At 39.2% G+C, this 17,287-nt stretch overlaps 1 protein-coding gene across 3 annotated transcripts in view; it reads right to left on the bottom strand.

Moving 5' to 3' along the window:
- LOC120525961 (immunoglobulin-like and fibronectin type III domain-containing protein 1) overlaps positions 1-17,287 on the bottom strand; it is a 105,700-nt gene that overhangs the window by 66,279 nt on the left and 22,134 nt on the right. For all 3 annotated transcript variants that reach the window (XM_039748706.1, XM_039748708.1, XM_039748707.1), the window contains exons 2-4: positions 12,201-12,270; positions 9,972-10,094; positions 2,734-2,873 (exon numbers count right to left, since the gene is read on the bottom strand). In XM_039748706.1, coding sequence (XP_039604640.1) covers positions 2,734-2,873; positions 9,972-10,094; positions 12,201-12,243 — 306 coding nt within the window. In that variant the 5' untranslated portion in view covers positions 12,244-12,270. The remainder of the gene's footprint in view (positions 1-2,733; positions 2,874-9,971; positions 10,095-12,200; positions 12,271-17,287) is intronic.

Below are 17,287 nucleotides of genomic sequence, written 5' to 3'. Positions count from 1 at the left end.
ATTTGTTTTTCTATCCATTCATTTTGTGTTTATATATTTTTCATTACAGGTTTCATGAAGTCAGAATGCATAACAGCAGTACATTGCAGGGCCCACTCACACACTCACACACTCACACACACACACACACTTGTACAACTAATTTAGTGGGTGCCAGTTTGGAATCACCAGCCAGCAAAATGACCTTGGAGATGAAACAGAAAACTGGAATATTTGGAGAAAACTTACATGAATACAAGCAGTTCCTAGTGATTAGACTAGGATTTAAACCCAGCCATATTTCTGAAAATTCTTATCTCTCTATTATAAAAATAAATCTTGGGACGAGACGAGACTTTTTTCCTGCAACGAGAAATGATCTTTTGAAGAGAGACAGAGAGACACTTTCATGTCCCGCAAGACAGTCAAGTCACGTCATACTTACAACCTTTGGAAGCAAGTCCTGTGAGACAGTGACTTTTGCAAGTCATGTCCTACTTATAACCATTTTCAAACAAAACCACGATCATCTAACCTCTCAGTTGTTGGAATGCTCTTTTGCTCTCAGTTCTAAAACTTTATACGTTCTTGATGACATGTCAACGACTAAGTGAAGAAGAAAGAGCAGCGCGTCAAAAAGAGACCCAAAAGCGTTGCAGAGAAAAGAATGCAAAAAAGAAAGCAAAAAAGAACGAAAATAATCTATATGCAAATTCTGAAAATAAGGAAAGTAATAATCAGCCCGTCCCACGAGACTAGACTTTGTGCCAAGAGATTTAACCACACCCGGTGCTGGAAAAAGACAAAGTAGAACATCGTAAAGAATTCGAAAACATTGGCATGACACACATGCAGAGCAGGTTAAAGATAATGGAAGTAGGAAAATTCAAAAGTCTGAAAAAAATGATAGTAAAGATCGCATTAGCGCAAACAAATGAAAAATATTACTCGGTGAAATAACAGAACAGCGAAAAGAGATCGAATAGTGTTTGAGGATGTCTGGGGGAGAAGAGAGACAAGGCAGTGAGACAAAAGGACAGCTGCTGTACAGGCTTTTAAAATTTTGAAGTTCTGCACAAAATCCAGATCATGTGGCACGGCAGCAGCAGCAAGCCAGCAGCTGATCGAGCAAAAAGAAAGTAAAAAAAAAACTATTTGTTTCCCATTGTGTCACTGTTTATGAGGGGTTCTGAAGAAGCAACCGCATGTACTTGGGGTGCGTTCAGCCCCACTCTTCACAACGACACATAGCACTAATGGGTGGGAAAAGGGTTTGGAGAGCAAAGTGAGCGGGGGCAATCTTTTGAAAAGTACCTAGAAAATGAGCTTGAATACAGGTGGCACAGTGGTTAGTGTTGCTTTATTAATCCAGTGTCTTATGTCTGAGCGTCTTGCCCATTTGTTGTATTTGTGGGGTTTAGGTGTTCTTCCATTGTCTTCTTTGGTTTTCCACTAGGTACTCCTGTTTTCCCAGAAATCAAGTGAATTTGAACGGGTTTTGTATAAGTGTGGTTGTTTGCTTAAGTGAGCCTTGTGAGTGCTGGTGTCCTGGGCTGATCTTTGTCTTGTGCCCAATTCACCCAGAATAGGCTGAGGCCATCACAGCCAAGGATTGTATTATGTAGATTTGAGAAGGTCATGTTATAAATGTAAAGAGCACTCCCAAATCACATTGTTTCTCTTGATACAAGAGAGATTGTTCAGCTTCACCCAAAGACTTATACTTTAATTTCTCCAGTACCTTTAACACTATCAAACCTTACTTGGATATGCTTAAGGTGATGAAGGTAGAAGAACTTGAGTTGCTAATTAAGAAGCAATAATCTGTGAGAATCCAGGACTGTGTACCTGAGACAGAAATCAGCAAAACAGGAGCAAACAAAACAAAGTAGTTGGTGCCAGGGAGACCCTCTGATCAGTCAGCGTCTAAAGTTTTATTTGACTTTTAACGTGCACATTGCTTAGAAGATGAAACTGCTGTGTCAAAATAAACCCCTACATCTTTTTCATAGGTTGCTTCCTTCAGGTTAGTGCTTCCTAACTTCTACGTATTTATAATTGATATTCCTTTTGCCCATGTGTACCACTTGTACTTTTCTATGTTGAACTGCATTTTCCAAGAGCTCGCCCAATTCTAAACTTTGTCCGAGTCTTTTTGAATCTTATTTGCTGTCTCCTCAGTTTCTGCCATTCCTGTGAGTTTAATACTTTTGTTAACAAGCAGGTGCACTCTCTAAAGTTGCTGCTAAGTGTACAAAGCTTTATGTATTATTCAGAAAGAGATTAACAAAATCTATCTGGAAACCTTAATTTAATACTACATTTTGACTAAATGTAAAACCTAAAGAACATCTGTAAATCACTGCTTACTATGGTTAATGTTAGATAAGCAGGCGTCTAATGTACTTTGAGATGATAGTCTGGGAAGTAAGTCCTCTTTACACAACATTCTGTTCGACCATCCATCCCTTATTGAACCCTCTTCTGAACCTATCCAAGTAGAACAGGATCTAATGCAGGGCTCCACATATTTTCAGAGCATTTTCAAAATATTTTAATTGAAAAATGATATTTTCCACTCTTTATTCAGAGGAAAGGGGATGAAAATTTATCAAACCTAACAGGAGTATTTTCGTCCAAAATGACTGGTTACACCCCCATCCACAATCTGGTCAAACTCTATGTTCGAACATGATACAGGAGGCAGTAAAACTTAAAACAAGTTATTAGCATAGCAAATCTTGTCACTCTTACTTGTAACATATGTTCATCCATAATTTTGTCATACGTGATTTTATACTTGCTGCCATCATTCATATCTCCTTTATTTCTGCTCCATGTCACCTGAGCTTTGGGTTCCCCACAGATGATGGCTTTGAATGTGGCTGTTTTTCCTGTGGAAAACACACAGTCATATTATATGGGTTTTCATGAAAATATTTAAAGACATGCAGTAGATCATCAAATTATACAGTAGTTACAGTAAGTAACCAATGATCCTCTCCTAATGCACAGGATAGAATGAAATATGATTAATATACTGTATTGAAGGAGTAACAGGTCCATGCCTTAACCACTGCTTGCTGGTCCTGTCCTAGACTCAAACCTATAATCTCATTCTTCTTAGCCCACCTTTTTCAGTGACCTTTGTAACAGTACACCAACCAGCAAAATTATATTACTTATATTACAAGCTGACATGTTCTTTGATATAATCTGTACTCAAAATAAGAATTTTAATTTCCTTGCACTGGCCCTGCTGTGGTCAATCATGACCTCTAGGTGCTCTACTAGAAGAAGATCAAATTTGAATATAGAGGAAGTAAAAGCCATAACAAGGCGTCCATAGATGAACCTGTGGAAAGATCAGGGTACATCTGACCCTGTCTACCCCCACTGGTATCCTCTCAATACCGTCATCCTGCCAGAACATAGTCCCTTTTTTCCCATAGGATCAAAGTTCAACACCTGTAGCTTACATATTTGTCTGTTTTTTTTGCAACGTTACCCTGCAGACATCAAGAATTGACTGTAATTTGCCATTGGGTGTTATGTTAATACTGAATGTTTAGTTGGTTATCCACCCTGTCTCCTTAAAGTGAAAGCAGAAGAGGCAGGAATTTCTAATGATGCAGCTGTGGGACTGCCCCAGCAGTAGGGCTGCAACTAATGATTATTTTGGTAGTCGACTAATCGTTCAATTTATTTTTTGATTAGTCACGATTATTTCATGCCTGACTATTATGATGCCTGCGACCTGTGGTTGCACATCCTGTTCTGGGCTCCAGTGCATGTCTTACCTCATCTACTCATGTCTGTCAACCTGTGAATTGTCACCCTGATGTCTCTTGCATTAACACAATTAAAATTAATGATAATCAAATTAAAATAACAACCAGTGAAACATGAATTTGAAAATAATCAGATGTTTTTATATTAGTGTGACCATCACAATAAAAAAGAAATATATTAAACAATACAAACTAAAGTGCACATAGTCTTTAAACAAAAAAAGTGCATTTAACTTAACCAAAAAATACATTTGTAAAACTCAAACGTTTTTCATATTTTAGTAAGAAATGACAAAATGTAGACATAAACTATATAATGTGTAAAGCCTGAAATGCAAAGATCAAATAAACACTTTCACAAAAGGTTCAAGGACGATACAATAGCTTCCGTGGTGCAGCGGTAGGAATTGCTGACTTATAATCAAGAGTCCTCCAGTTCGATCCTGACTGCCTTGTATATTTACTGTAGTGAGTTGCTCTTATTGTTAATATTATACAACTAGCCATGTGCGCCCAACTACGTTGCACGTGTTAAAGTTGTCTGTGAAGGGCTCCCTGTTTAAACGCGGCTGCCAGTCGTGAACTGGGCCCTTCGTCGCACAGCATTATGATTTTTTATAAGGGAAACAAAATTACAAAAGAAAACCCTTGGATATTGATTCGTTAGGAACGGCCTACTTGGAATCACTGTCCGAATAGTAATTATGTGGTGATGAAGGAGCATTTCTGCTTCTGTCCGTTCACAGTCCGTCTTGTTTTCACAACGCTATCGTTTTCTCTCACGATGTCTTCTCAACCTTTCTCCAATCTCGCAGGTTGCTTTGTGGCAATCCAAAGAGTAAGGCAATATACACGGAGCAATGGTTATAAAGGGGGACACATAGGTATCCAGGCTCTTTAAAGCATAAATAGGGATCACTTCACTGACATGTGAGCAAGGCCTGGTACAACTGTGAGACGCGCAGCACTCACCGGCTACAACATAACAATAATAATTTCCGGAACATGCTGTTACGTTGTCATTCATTTTACCCACTGTCTTTCTTTCATTCATATGTTACGTAGGCACGTACCTTTTATCTTCGGCAATCTCATTCTCTAACCAGGCCTCAGGAGCTAACCAGCGTAACACTGTCCACCACCCCTTTCGTTATTCCGGCACATTGTTGACATCCGTGAGTAACAACAATGTACTAAACTGGAAGGTGGTCTACGCATGCGTGGAATTTGTGGACAAACAAAGATCAAGATCTAAATGAAGATCTCTTTAGTTAATTTAAAGTACAACAATTTGTTTAGTTTGAATGTCTGTGTTTTGAGGTGTGACTGTAGTACTACAGTCTTCAGTAGTATAAGCCTGGAGGAGATTCTTAATGCAATGCCTATGTTTTAGCTGTCTCTCTACTGCCATCTCGTGCTTCTTCTTCTAATTCATTCGCGGACAAACAAAGATCAAGATCCAAATGAAGATTATATATAGAGATAAACACATACATTTGATTTGCGTCTGTAACAGCCACTGTAATTGTATAGTACTTGTAAAAGTTACCTTTTTTTTCACTTTTATTCTTTCAGTCACGATCACAATACATACTACTGCCCCCCAGGGATCTGACGCTGTTACTTTTTATCTGAAACTGGGAATAACTGTAGATGTGAGTGGTGTTTTGAGGCAATTGAACTGGAAATTCTCTGATCTGGATGGATAAAAGCTGACAAACAAACGCTGGCGAATCTGCCTTATTCGTATTTCATTGTCACTTGATTTTTTTTATTCGATTTTATTGAGTGTTCCTGCTTACGCTGAATTAGTATGGCCCGTGATGTCACAGCCGCACTTACAAAAAAACAGAGACATAGGTATATATGATATTTGGAATTATTCATTTTAGATAGATAGATAGATAGATAGATAGATAGATAGATAGATAGATAGATAGATAGATAGATAGATACTTTATTATTCCCAAGGGGAAATTCACATACTCCAGCAGCAGCATACTGATCCATGTCCAAGTAGTAAAAAGAAGTAAAAAGTGTCCAGGGAACGAGTCCACATAAAAGAAAGTGGTAGGAGTGATCTTTATGACCTTATAGTACATTTCGGAAAACATGTGGCACAGATGGAACATTATTCATATTCATTCGCGTACCTTCTTGCAGTTGTAATCAGTGACCGCATTTTTTTTTCCCCCAATCTTACCCAGTCTGCACAGGACTCCAGGACATGCAGAGGAACGAATGTTCCTCTGCAAGGTGAGCCATGAATGCTTTTCTTTTCTCAATGGACCCCGTACATGCCTTGCACAGTACATGTGCCTTGATTGCCGCCAGGTCAATAGCACAAGCACGCTTCCACCTGTGTGCTGCAGCTACCACTGAATAAGCTCATGCCTTCTGGTGTTAGCGCGCAGCACCGGGGGAAAAAAAAGAAAGAGACAAATATATGTGACATTTTGAAGAAATCATTGTATGACCTGAATAGTACCAATCAGAAAACATTATCGCACTAATGCAATATTATTTGAAAACGCACAGATCAGGTGCAAATTTGTTTTTTGTCAAAGTTAGCTTTTTTCACTTTTGTTTTCTCAGTCTCGTTCACGCTCTCCCTCCCTTCCTGATCTGACCCTAAGTAACTAACAGCGCCAGCATAAATTCTCAAGAGACAGCGGCATCACATCTCCAGGATGCTTTCGTTTCAGATGCTCATGCATCGCGGTGATGTTGCCATGAAAAGAAAGCTCCGTTTTACATAATCTGCATTCAACTTTTTTTTTCAGTGAAGTGCTCCCCCACTTTAAAAAGTTTCTGTCTCAATTTTTTCCATCTCCTTCCCCCTCCTCTATCCGACTTGCCATTGCAATCACGTTTATTTTCCCCTACATTCTTCTTCTCCTCAGACGTTCTTCTTCGTTGGTAGGACTGTGTGCACTCTTGACAAACAATAACAAACGATACTGCCCCCAGACGTTCATGTAGTGCATAGCAGTTACAAAAACCAATGTGGTTCTTTGTAATTGGAGCCTCTATTGAAGATTCTGTTTATGACGCGTCGACAATAAAAAATCCACAGCAACGATTTTTTGTAGTCGACATCGTTGATTACATCGACTAATCGTTGCAGCCCTACCCAGCAGTATAAATGGAGCTGGATTTGTGACCCCTGCTCTGGTTAAGGGTACTGCCTTTGTTTTCTGAGTTTGGGATTATTTGCGGAATGTTATTTTTGTTCCTACTTCCTTGCCTTGCCTTTTGTGCTCCTTTATTTTGAATTATTCAAATAAATGCTTCAATTACAAAGAAACTTTGTTTTGTTATTGGGTGTCTGGGGTTTGATGGTGACCCTACTGACCCTCTTTGTAATATGTTAAGGTATTTTTGAACTTTTAAAGAAAGACAGTGTCCCATTTTGGGCCTATGCAGGTGTGAAGCTTGCCTATTGAGTTGGAGATTTGGCTACCTGGAGTGTGGGCAATTCAGTGGGTGCAAACCTGAAAATCGGGCATGTCTGGCATTTTGTTTGGGTTTTATGGTTGACTACTTCCATTTTTGTGCTTTTATGAAAGTGAGTGTGTGACTTTGCTTGTAAAACAATAATGTCTCAATTCACAACTCTCCAAGCATAATGGGAAATAACCATAGGTATTAGAGTGAAAGGTTTTCAGTTATCACTTAACAGCTTTGGAGGAATATTAAAAATATGAATGAATTACAACTGAAACTCACCATGAAGGAAGTTATTTTCTCAGCAAGGAAATTAAAAGGACCAAGAACTGCCTCTTGCTTGTAATTGTACTCTCTCAGGAGGGGTACAGCACCTTCAGGTCTATATTTTACATTCTTGTGTTTAAGTGAACACATGGAGAGGAAATTTCCTTTTTCTAATAGGTTAAGTTGGAAGGGTGTTGGGAGGAAGAGTAAAAAGTGTAACTTTAAAGCCACACAAGTTTCCACAATGTATTTGTTTAAATAAAGTCAACCACAATACAGAACAGAACAAAAATACATTTATGGAAATACATTTACAGTGATCAACACACTAGGTCCAATATTGCACAAGCTTCTTTGTAGTGCAGCATAAAGGAAAGGAAGAAAGGTAAGTAGATATTATCAAGGAAAAGGTCTGTTTGTGATGTCAAGAACTCATTATCAGCCAGTAATAAAGACCTAAACTGCAAAGGGCCCTGAGATAGATATTTATTCTCAAAATCAACTGAAAAATAACCATGGCCTGAAATTACAATACTGATATATTGGTAAGACTTTACATTGGAGAGTAACTGACGTATAAAATAAATGTGTATAGAAGAAAAAAAGAATAATTATTGGAAGAGGCATATAAAAAATGCCAAGGGATAGACATTTTATTGTATATGTATGTAAGAAAAAATGTAATTGCCGAACTAGATTCTGCAGTCCAAAGAGTTATTAGGGCTGAATGATAAAGAATAGGATTTTAAAACACAGTAAAAATTTCCACCTATATCACACAGTGGGAGTTCAAGGTTAGCAAAGAAAACAATTTAGTCATAAAGTTGCTGTAATCAGAGTCAGGAGTATATACGATAGCTGGTAGTAAGGGTGTATTCTAAAGGTTGCCTTTAGCAATGATTGTAATACCAACCATTAATGTCTGATATTAAATGTACGGGGTGTGACGGACAGCCGGGTCCCATGCCCGGCTGGGATGCCTCTGCTGCATACGTCCCGGGGGAGCCATCATGGACATTGCAGTACCTTCCCCGGGGCGCTTGGGGGCAGCCTCCCTGGCCATGGATCCCTCCTCAATCTTCCCCGTGGCTCAATGGGACATGGAGTCCACCACAGCAGCCCGGTTGGGAGATGGGGTGGCCGCTAGGGGGGTGCTGCGGACAACCAGCCACCACGCTGGACGGTTTATCAGCCCCAGGCACCTGGAACACTTCCGGGTGGGGTATAAAAGGGCCTGCCTCCCAGCAATCAAGGCCAGAATCGGGAGGAAGAGGACGAGGTTGCCTGGGAGGAGTGGTGGTGCCAGGAAGCGTTTGGTTGTGTGGGTTATTTTGTGCTTTGGACTGTGTTGGGCCTGTGGGACACGGGGAAGGCGTGTGCCCACGGCTGAAGAAAATAAAAAGCCCTTTGAGGGTGAACACGTGCCTCTGCGTAGTCTGTGCCGGGTCGGGCGCTATATAGCGCCTTTATCACAGAGGATATTAATTTTTGTGAACTAAAATTTCCACACCTCTAGTCTTACTATGGTATATAAAATGAAAAAGCTGTCGTGCCCTTCCATTTTGGATACAAAAATAGTATGAAGTGCAAAGGAGTGTTTCCTGGAGAAATGCTATTTCCAATTTAGGTTTCTGAAGATCCAAAACCATATTTTTATGTTTCACAATAGTAGTTAGACCTGTATGAGTTCAACTCATAAACCACAACCTGCAGCAGGGTTGTTTCAGTTAATGGGCTTCAAAGGAAAGAAAGAACACTTTACTCAGTTTGAGCATTATATGCACTGAGGTGCAGTACTTCACACAGATAATACAGTCAAGTGAGGAAAGAAGTTAAGATCAAAAAATGAACAAGTTAAAGAGAGTAATACATCCCACCCATGTCCCCTCCCTAAATGAGGTGAGTGTACACCTACATAAAAAACACGGGGAAGAAGTGGAGACAAATAGACTAATACTTCATTTTCTACTTATGCAAACAGTAAATAAACACAATTGAATTCCCTTTTTGATCTTACAAAAAATCATAAGGGAGAGTCTAACAGTAATGTAAATGGTTTTAGACAAGAAAATGCCCAGTGAGAGCAACTGACCTTGGGACTTTAGGGACCTTCACAACTCAAGTTTTATGATTAGGTGGATAGGACTGGAGAGCTTGTTTTGGGCTAAAATGCCAATTCTTTAGATTTTTCTCATATTCTAATTTTCTAATCTCTGGAAAGAGAGAGGAAACTGGAACAGGAAAAATAAAAAACTCTCAACGTTAGAGAAAATACCCCTCACAGACAGTAACTGGTATGGAATTTCACATAGATTCCTGAAATTAGAGGTACAAACACAAACTACTGTGCCAGCCCAGAGTAATCCAGTCCAGAGTAAAGATGGACTTAATAAACCAAGGTGCCTATAGTGTCCTTCATTCTCTGCCATCCTTGTCTACTTTAGTTGCCACAAAGCCAGTTACGTGCCAGTTTACTGCTCATCTTACCTTCCTGGATAGTTAGTGGGATTGGCTTGCGATCAAAGTCAGGTGTGCTGCACCCTGGTGGGATGTCTTCAGTATACTGGGTTATTTTGACTCCTGGCATTTTTGACTTCTTTTTTACATTGGCTGCGGGAAAAGAGGTGCAGAGTCAGCACCCCGAAGCAGACATAGTGACCCACCCGGCAGCATGCATTTCACAGGATTCCAGTCCAAGCAAAATAAAACACGAGAAACTTAAGGGCACTGCTTACCTTTTCTCTGTTGGGAGTTTTTTATTGTAAATTGGTCTGCTTAGTAGGGGGTCACAGAAAATTAAAGACAACACAGCAATCATTGTGAAAGGGGATAAAACCCACACACGGTATTATTAAACATTGCACACAATGGTAGTAACCCTGCTATATTGAGCACCTCTGGAATGAATTGTAGACAGTGTGATCGAAAAAAAGAATCAAATGAGAAAAGTGGAGAGAGAGTGCTTTCCTTGCTACTGTTAGAATTAGACAGGGCAAGCTACTGTTTATTCCAGAAATGAACAGAAACACTAAAATCAAACAATTGGAGTTGTCTTGACCTACAGGTTAATACAAGAAAAGCAGAAGGAAACCAGGCAAGACCAGTCAAAACAGAGGGGAACGTGCTGTGGCAAAAGAAGACGGGCACTGCCAAAGAAGCAGTTCATGCACCTAGGACCCTCTTCTAGTGGCAGAAGGTGTAATTTGTCACTGTGAAATGGGCATCTAAATAGCCAAAAAGAAGACTGTCCCAAAAAGGTACTGTGTATGTGACAAAGTAAAGTCTGACTGCTGTGATACGTCTGTGTGTAGCATTCACAAAACACTTTTGGATCTAAAATGAACAAAATCTGGGAATGGAGGGGAAAAGAAAATGCTATGAGAAATTCATATACAGTATACTACAAGTGCTATATTATTTCATCTGCACATTCAAGTTTTGAAATGTCAGTGGAGTGTGCTCTTTGTAAACTGATTCAATTTCATGGTAAAAAAAAAAATCAAAAATCGTATTTTTAAATGGCTACAATTTTAGTTCTTATCCACTACAGTTGCTAGAGTGGCAAAATGAGCATTAGTATATATCTGACAAAATCAATTGAATAGGTACTTTCTATGCCAACCAGTGTTTATGGGGTTTTTGTTACTGATAAAATGATTGATAATAATGCTCATGCATATTGAAAGTGAGATTGTACTTTTACATTATTACTCTTTGTATGTGATACTTTATGATTTAAAAACTCACAAAAATTGCATTTGCTAATATTTATTAATTTTTATATATGAATATCACTGTACAGTGTGCAGAGTGTGCTCAGTTAAATATCTCAATGCAGATATTCATTATTATTGTAAAAAATAATTTCAATGCTGATAATAAAAGTCTCAGAAGGTACCTTATGGACTGTAAGTATTAATAATGCTTATTCAATGGAATGATACAGCGCATTCATCAGTTAGATGGGATGAGTTGATGTACTGTGTAATTTTCAAAGTAGCATTAAGAAAGTAATCAGCAAGAAAATATTTTTTGCATTTCCATAGAGAATTGGCTTAATTCCCACTGTATGATTATGACATGAGATTAAATTCTTTACTGTTTTTTCTCCATAGCACATAGTCTTTCAGACTAGGCTAGGGAGAAGTAAGTCAGTCAGTCAGTCATTGTCCAACCCGCTATATCCTAACACAGGGTCATGGGGGTTTGCTGGAGCCAATCCCAGCCAGCATAGGGCACAAGGCAGGGCACACATACACCCACACACCAAGCACACACTAGGAAAAATTTAGGATCACCAATGCACCTAACCTGCATGTCTTTGGACTGTAGGAGGAAACCAGAGTACCTGGAGGAAACCTATGCAGACATGGGAAGAACATGCAAACTCCAAGCAGGGAAGACCCGGGAAGTGAATCCAGGGGGAGATGTAAGTCTATACTAATTCAGCTTGTTTTCATGTGCTACTTGTGGTGCATAAACCCCGGGGTATAGCCTGGAATTAATTACAGGGGATCACAAAAAAGTACATGAATCATATTTCTGTGTAAATTTAATCAGTTTGAACTGTCATCAGTTAAATTTGATGGGCTTCAAACACGAAATCCAAGCCTCTCCATCCCAACACAGGTTGAGGTTGTTGACCAAAAAAGATCTAGCAAAATGGAGCTTCTTGGTGTTAATTTTATCATTTTGTGAGTGAAACGATGTTCTTACCCTGCTCTGATAAAGATCCATTCATCATCTTTGAAGTGCTCATTTTGATTGATCTTTTTTAGACTGGAGTCTAGAAAATTAAAAAAATAAATACATAAAAACACACAAATCCATTAATAGCAGAAACAGTATGATATCCTGAGGACAGAAAACAGAAAGAGAAAAAGGTTTTCAGTGTTCAATGGAGATTTTAAAACTTTATACTTTTTCATACCTACAAATAGTAGAGAAATAAATGGAGTTTTTCAAGATTAACAAATATCTCCAGGCCACTGGATCAACGTTAAGTTAAATTAAAGGGATCTGAGCAATTTAAAAATGAAGACTACTGCATCACATATGCTGCAATAATCTAATTGATCTGTAACTAAATGTATCTTCTTTGGCGCTTAATTCAGTTTCAGTCTCCAGTTAATTTGGTTGGTTTTCATATCGGCATATTTTCAAGTGAACCAGAATGTAACACTAAATCCTGTTGGCATGTGTTGGACTTCCTCATTGGACAGAAACAATTCTTTCCTGTGAAAAATCATCACAGAGGGCCAGCAACAGCTGTGTTTGTGCATTTACAATAATTATATGGTTTGTTTAGCCAACAGAGCTCTGTGAGCAGAATGCTTATTAGCTGATGAGCAGAAGAGTACATAATTTATATGCTACTTCACTAGCTGCAAAGGGGACACGTTTCATCCAGGCAACTCTACAGAAGATGGCAAACTCTGCTGAGAGAACTTAGTGACATACTTCAGTTTCATTTAGACTGTGATTGTATCAGGTGACTTCCCTGTGTGATGCTGCACATTGATTATATGAACACAACCTTGATTTAGTTTATCGCAAATCCCATCTACTGTCTTTACACCTGTAAATGTTCATTTTAGATTATTTGATTAACATTTACCACATATTATTAGAGTTAATATGCCTCCAGTGCCCGCATCATGATCATTCACATTGAGAGGATACCCTACCTGCATGCATCACTTGAACGGTACATAGAAGGGGGTCAAAAGATAAGTTGAACACAGCACTGCTATTCCTTTCTCAACACGTCTGATATGGTTTGATCAAGCCAATCACAAACTGATTTACACCCTTTTTTAAAAAAAAAAATGTGATTAACTACTATCTGAGTACAAGGCTTGCTTTGATTGACTTGTACTTGGGCGTGCAGATTTACAATTGTTTTACATTGATATGTATATGTGTATTTTTTTCCTGACACTGCCTAATTACCAGCAGAAATGGTGTAGGATGAGTACCACAGAACGTGCAAATTTTACCTCAAATGCACAGTATTTCCCGTAGTTAGACTGGTCCCATGTCAGACCATATTCTGTACCTTATGTAAATTGCCAAGGGGTTCACTTGGTACCACCATTTCTAAAGGGTCTCAATCCAGTTGTTTTGACCCACAGCAGAGTGTGACCAGTGTGTGATCTATCTTAATGAACTACAGGAGATATCATTCTGGATTTTGAAACACCTTTAAATGAACTAGGTGTGAAAACACCTTACAACTTTTTACTTTTTATCAGTTTGTACCACCCATTCAGTGCTACTGACTATTTTGCAGATGAGTTACTTGTATTGCCTGGCTTTTTTCACTCTGTTTGTTACATATTGCTCATTTATTACTGAGATGCATATTTTTAACATAACACTGTTGCATATTATTTGATATTTGATCCCAATGCTTTGTTTACAGTAGTGGTCTATGTCTGCTGCATAATATTGCTATACCATGTATCGAATGGGTCTTCAAATAGATTTGACCTACGTCCAACTTCTTCCAGAGCAAATATTCTTTGGGTGAGACTCCATCAGAGCAAAACCTGTAGCACACATTATAAATGCGTGGATGCTAGGAGTCACTGTTGCCCCTTTTTACCCCAAAAGACTGATGCAGTACACAGGCTAAAACACCAAGAAGGTATTTTCTATAAAGTGCCCACAAGCACCACAGCCACAAATAAATAGGCAAGTAATCACTAAATAGCACAATTCTCTATTTCCTATACCACACTTCCTAGCAAGCTCTGTCCTCCATCTCCCAAATTCGGCTCCCTGCTGGGTTCCCAACAGTCCTTTAAATTGTCCTTAACCTGGAAGTGTGGACAAGTCACATGATCGGAAGAATGTAAGCACTTCCGGGTCAGATGGAAAACTCAAGTTTCTTCTTCAGTCCAGAGTACTTCAGTGCTTCTGTCCTCGTAATTTGATTATACTTCCGGGCTATATAGAAAATAGAGGTCGTTGTATGATTCTGCAGCGTCCCCTGGCAGTGCCCATGGCACTCAGTAGGGTTGCGATACCAAACTCCAAAGTCTATAATGCCCTGTGGGAGTTCAGGGCACCATTATACTGTAGGGTTGCTGCCATCTATCACCTTGGGGGAAACAGGGTCTCAAATGAGTTGCCTTCCCCATCCTTCCACTCTTGGGGCATCCCGGCTGGATTGAACTGTTGGCCATCCCTCACACCATACATACATCTCTCTCTCTCATTCACTCATGAACACTGTTATCCAAACATCATGGACTACCTTAATTATCTCAGCTTTTGCATGTGCTAAATTTATCCACTGGTATTTTAATGTTCATTAATCAAAAAAATAAATAATGCTAAAAATCAATGATAAAAATAAAAATGTAAACATTATAATATCAATGCCACATAAACTGACAAAAATTATCCAGTATATTGTCATTTAGAAAAAATCATTAAGGCTGCTTTGGTAACAACAGACAATCACGCTGTTTTAAGATTTATACTCAAATTAGCATTGGAATGAAAAATTAGCCAGATCACAACACTTATTAAGGGATAATATTTAATGGACAAATTAATTCATACACTGCTCAGAAAATGAAAGGTACACTTTCATCACACATTGGAGCTCAATGAACAATATTAAAAACAAATAAAAAGAAAAAAGAAATAAGTAATAGTGGAAGATCTTTACTGAGTAATACTGTGTAATTCATTGAGAGGTAACTATTGTTAATAGAAGTTAATAGAACTCAGATTGTGACTCTGTAGTGTATATGGCCACCACATGCCTTTATGCTCTCACAACAGTGTCTGGGCATGCTCCTGATGAGACGGTGGATGGTTTCCTTGGGAATCTCCTCCCAGATCTGGATCAGGGCATCAGTGAGCTCCTGGACAGTCTGTGGTGCTATGTGGTGGTGTCAGATGCACCAATACATAATGTGCCAGAGGTTCTCAGTTGGATTCAGGTCTGGGGAACATGTGAGTCAGTCAATGGCATCAATGCCTTTGTCATCCAGGATCTCCCTACACTCTCTGGCCATGTGAGGCTGGGCATTTTCCTGCTCCAGGAGAAACCCAGGGCCCACTGCACCAGCCTAAGATCTGACAGTGTCTCTGAGGATTTCATCCAGGTACCTAACAGCAGCCAGGGTACCATTGCCTAGCACATGGAGGTCTTTACAACCCTTCAAAGATATGCCTCCCCAAACCATTACTAATGTGCCACCAAACCGGTCATGCTAACATTCACCACAGTGTCTCCAGACTCTTTCATTGTCAGTCACATGTGCTCAGGGTGAATCTGCTCTCATCTGTGAAGAGAACGGGGCACCATTGGCAGAGCTGACAATTACAGCATTCGCTGGCAAATGACAATCAAGCTGCGCAGTGATGGACTGTGAGCACAGGTCCCACTAGAGGACGTAGGGTCCTCATTCCAACCATAAGGAGTCTGTTCCTGAAAGTTTGATCAGAAACATGCACACCAGTAGAGAGCTAGAGGTCATTTTGTGGGCTCTGGCAGTTCTCTTCCTGTTCCTCATCACAGAAAGAAGCAAATACCAGTCCTGCAGCTGGGTTGATGCCCTTCAATAGCCCTGCTCGGTTCTCCTTGTGTAACAGCATGTCTCCTGTTATCTCCTTCATGCTCTTGAGGATGTGATGGCAGACACAGCCAATCTTCTTGCAGAAGCACATATGGAGGTGCCATCCTGGAGGAGCCGGACTACCATTGCAACCTGAATCAGCTTGAGGTACTGCTATATACTACCAGTAATGACAATGACACTAGCAAAATGCTAAACTAAACAAGAATCAGTCAAGAAGGATAAGGAGAGAGCATTTGTCTGTGTTCACCATCTGCAAAACATTCACCTTTTTGAGGTTATCTTGCTGTTGCCTCTCCAGTGCACCTGTTGTTACTTTCATTTACACCAAAGCAGGTGAGTTGATCCATAATTGCTAATGTTTCCTAACTGGACAGATTGATATCCCTGATGCTTAATTGATTAATTGGTATTAGATTGTGATAATTAAGTGTTCCCTTAGTTTTCTAAGTAGAATATTTTAAATGTTGCAAACTCCTAAAGTTTTAACGTTGCAAATATCTCTCTCCTTTTTTTAGTATTGGTTCCAGCTTTCTGTGAAATCAGTAATTACTATTAACTAGAGACGGCATCCCATTCTCTCACATAGTAATCAAATTCATTTGTCACATTTTAGTTGTTGTACTAATGAACATTACTTTGGCTTCAAACACCCAAAAAATGTTTGCTGATTGAAGTATGTTGTTTAAACAGCCCCGCTAAATACGCATCCCAGGGATTATGTGCTTCCATTAGTGCATTTTAGATTGTATCAGAGTGGTCTCCCTCTGTGGGTGTTTTGAACATTAAACAAATTTTATTTTGGAATGAACATATGAACCAGTTCATTCCATCACTTTTGTAGAATATCCACAGATATAGATATGTGTATCATTCAGATGAATGCAAAGCCTGGAGTCCTTTATTGGGCATATGTACGGTAATGCATTGAAAAGCAATTTATTTTGCTACCGTTTGTAAATCACTTATTCAAATGTGTGACGCACTTTAAGGTGATTACAGCTCACAGCTGACATGTCAAAAATCAATTGCCCTCTCAAAGCAAACACAAATTGCACATTTTTATTTCTGAACTAATTTAGAAGGGGATAACTGTGGCATTAATGAAAGTCTTTTTTTGCCATGAAGAGGCATTGTGTTTCTAACTTAAAAAAAAATGTTTTTTAAAATTGTACTGAATTAAAGGAGAATGATTTGAGGCCTGTG

This window comes from Polypterus senegalus, chromosome 3 (assembly GCF_016835505.1).
Source record: "Polypterus senegalus isolate Bchr_013 chromosome 3, ASM1683550v1, whole genome shotgun sequence".
Classification (NCBI taxonomy): domain Eukaryota; kingdom Metazoa; phylum Chordata; class Cladistia; order Polypteriformes; family Polypteridae; genus Polypterus; species Polypterus senegalus.
Note: the sequence above shows the minus strand (reverse complement) of the source record. Positions and strands in the feature narration are given on the sequence as shown.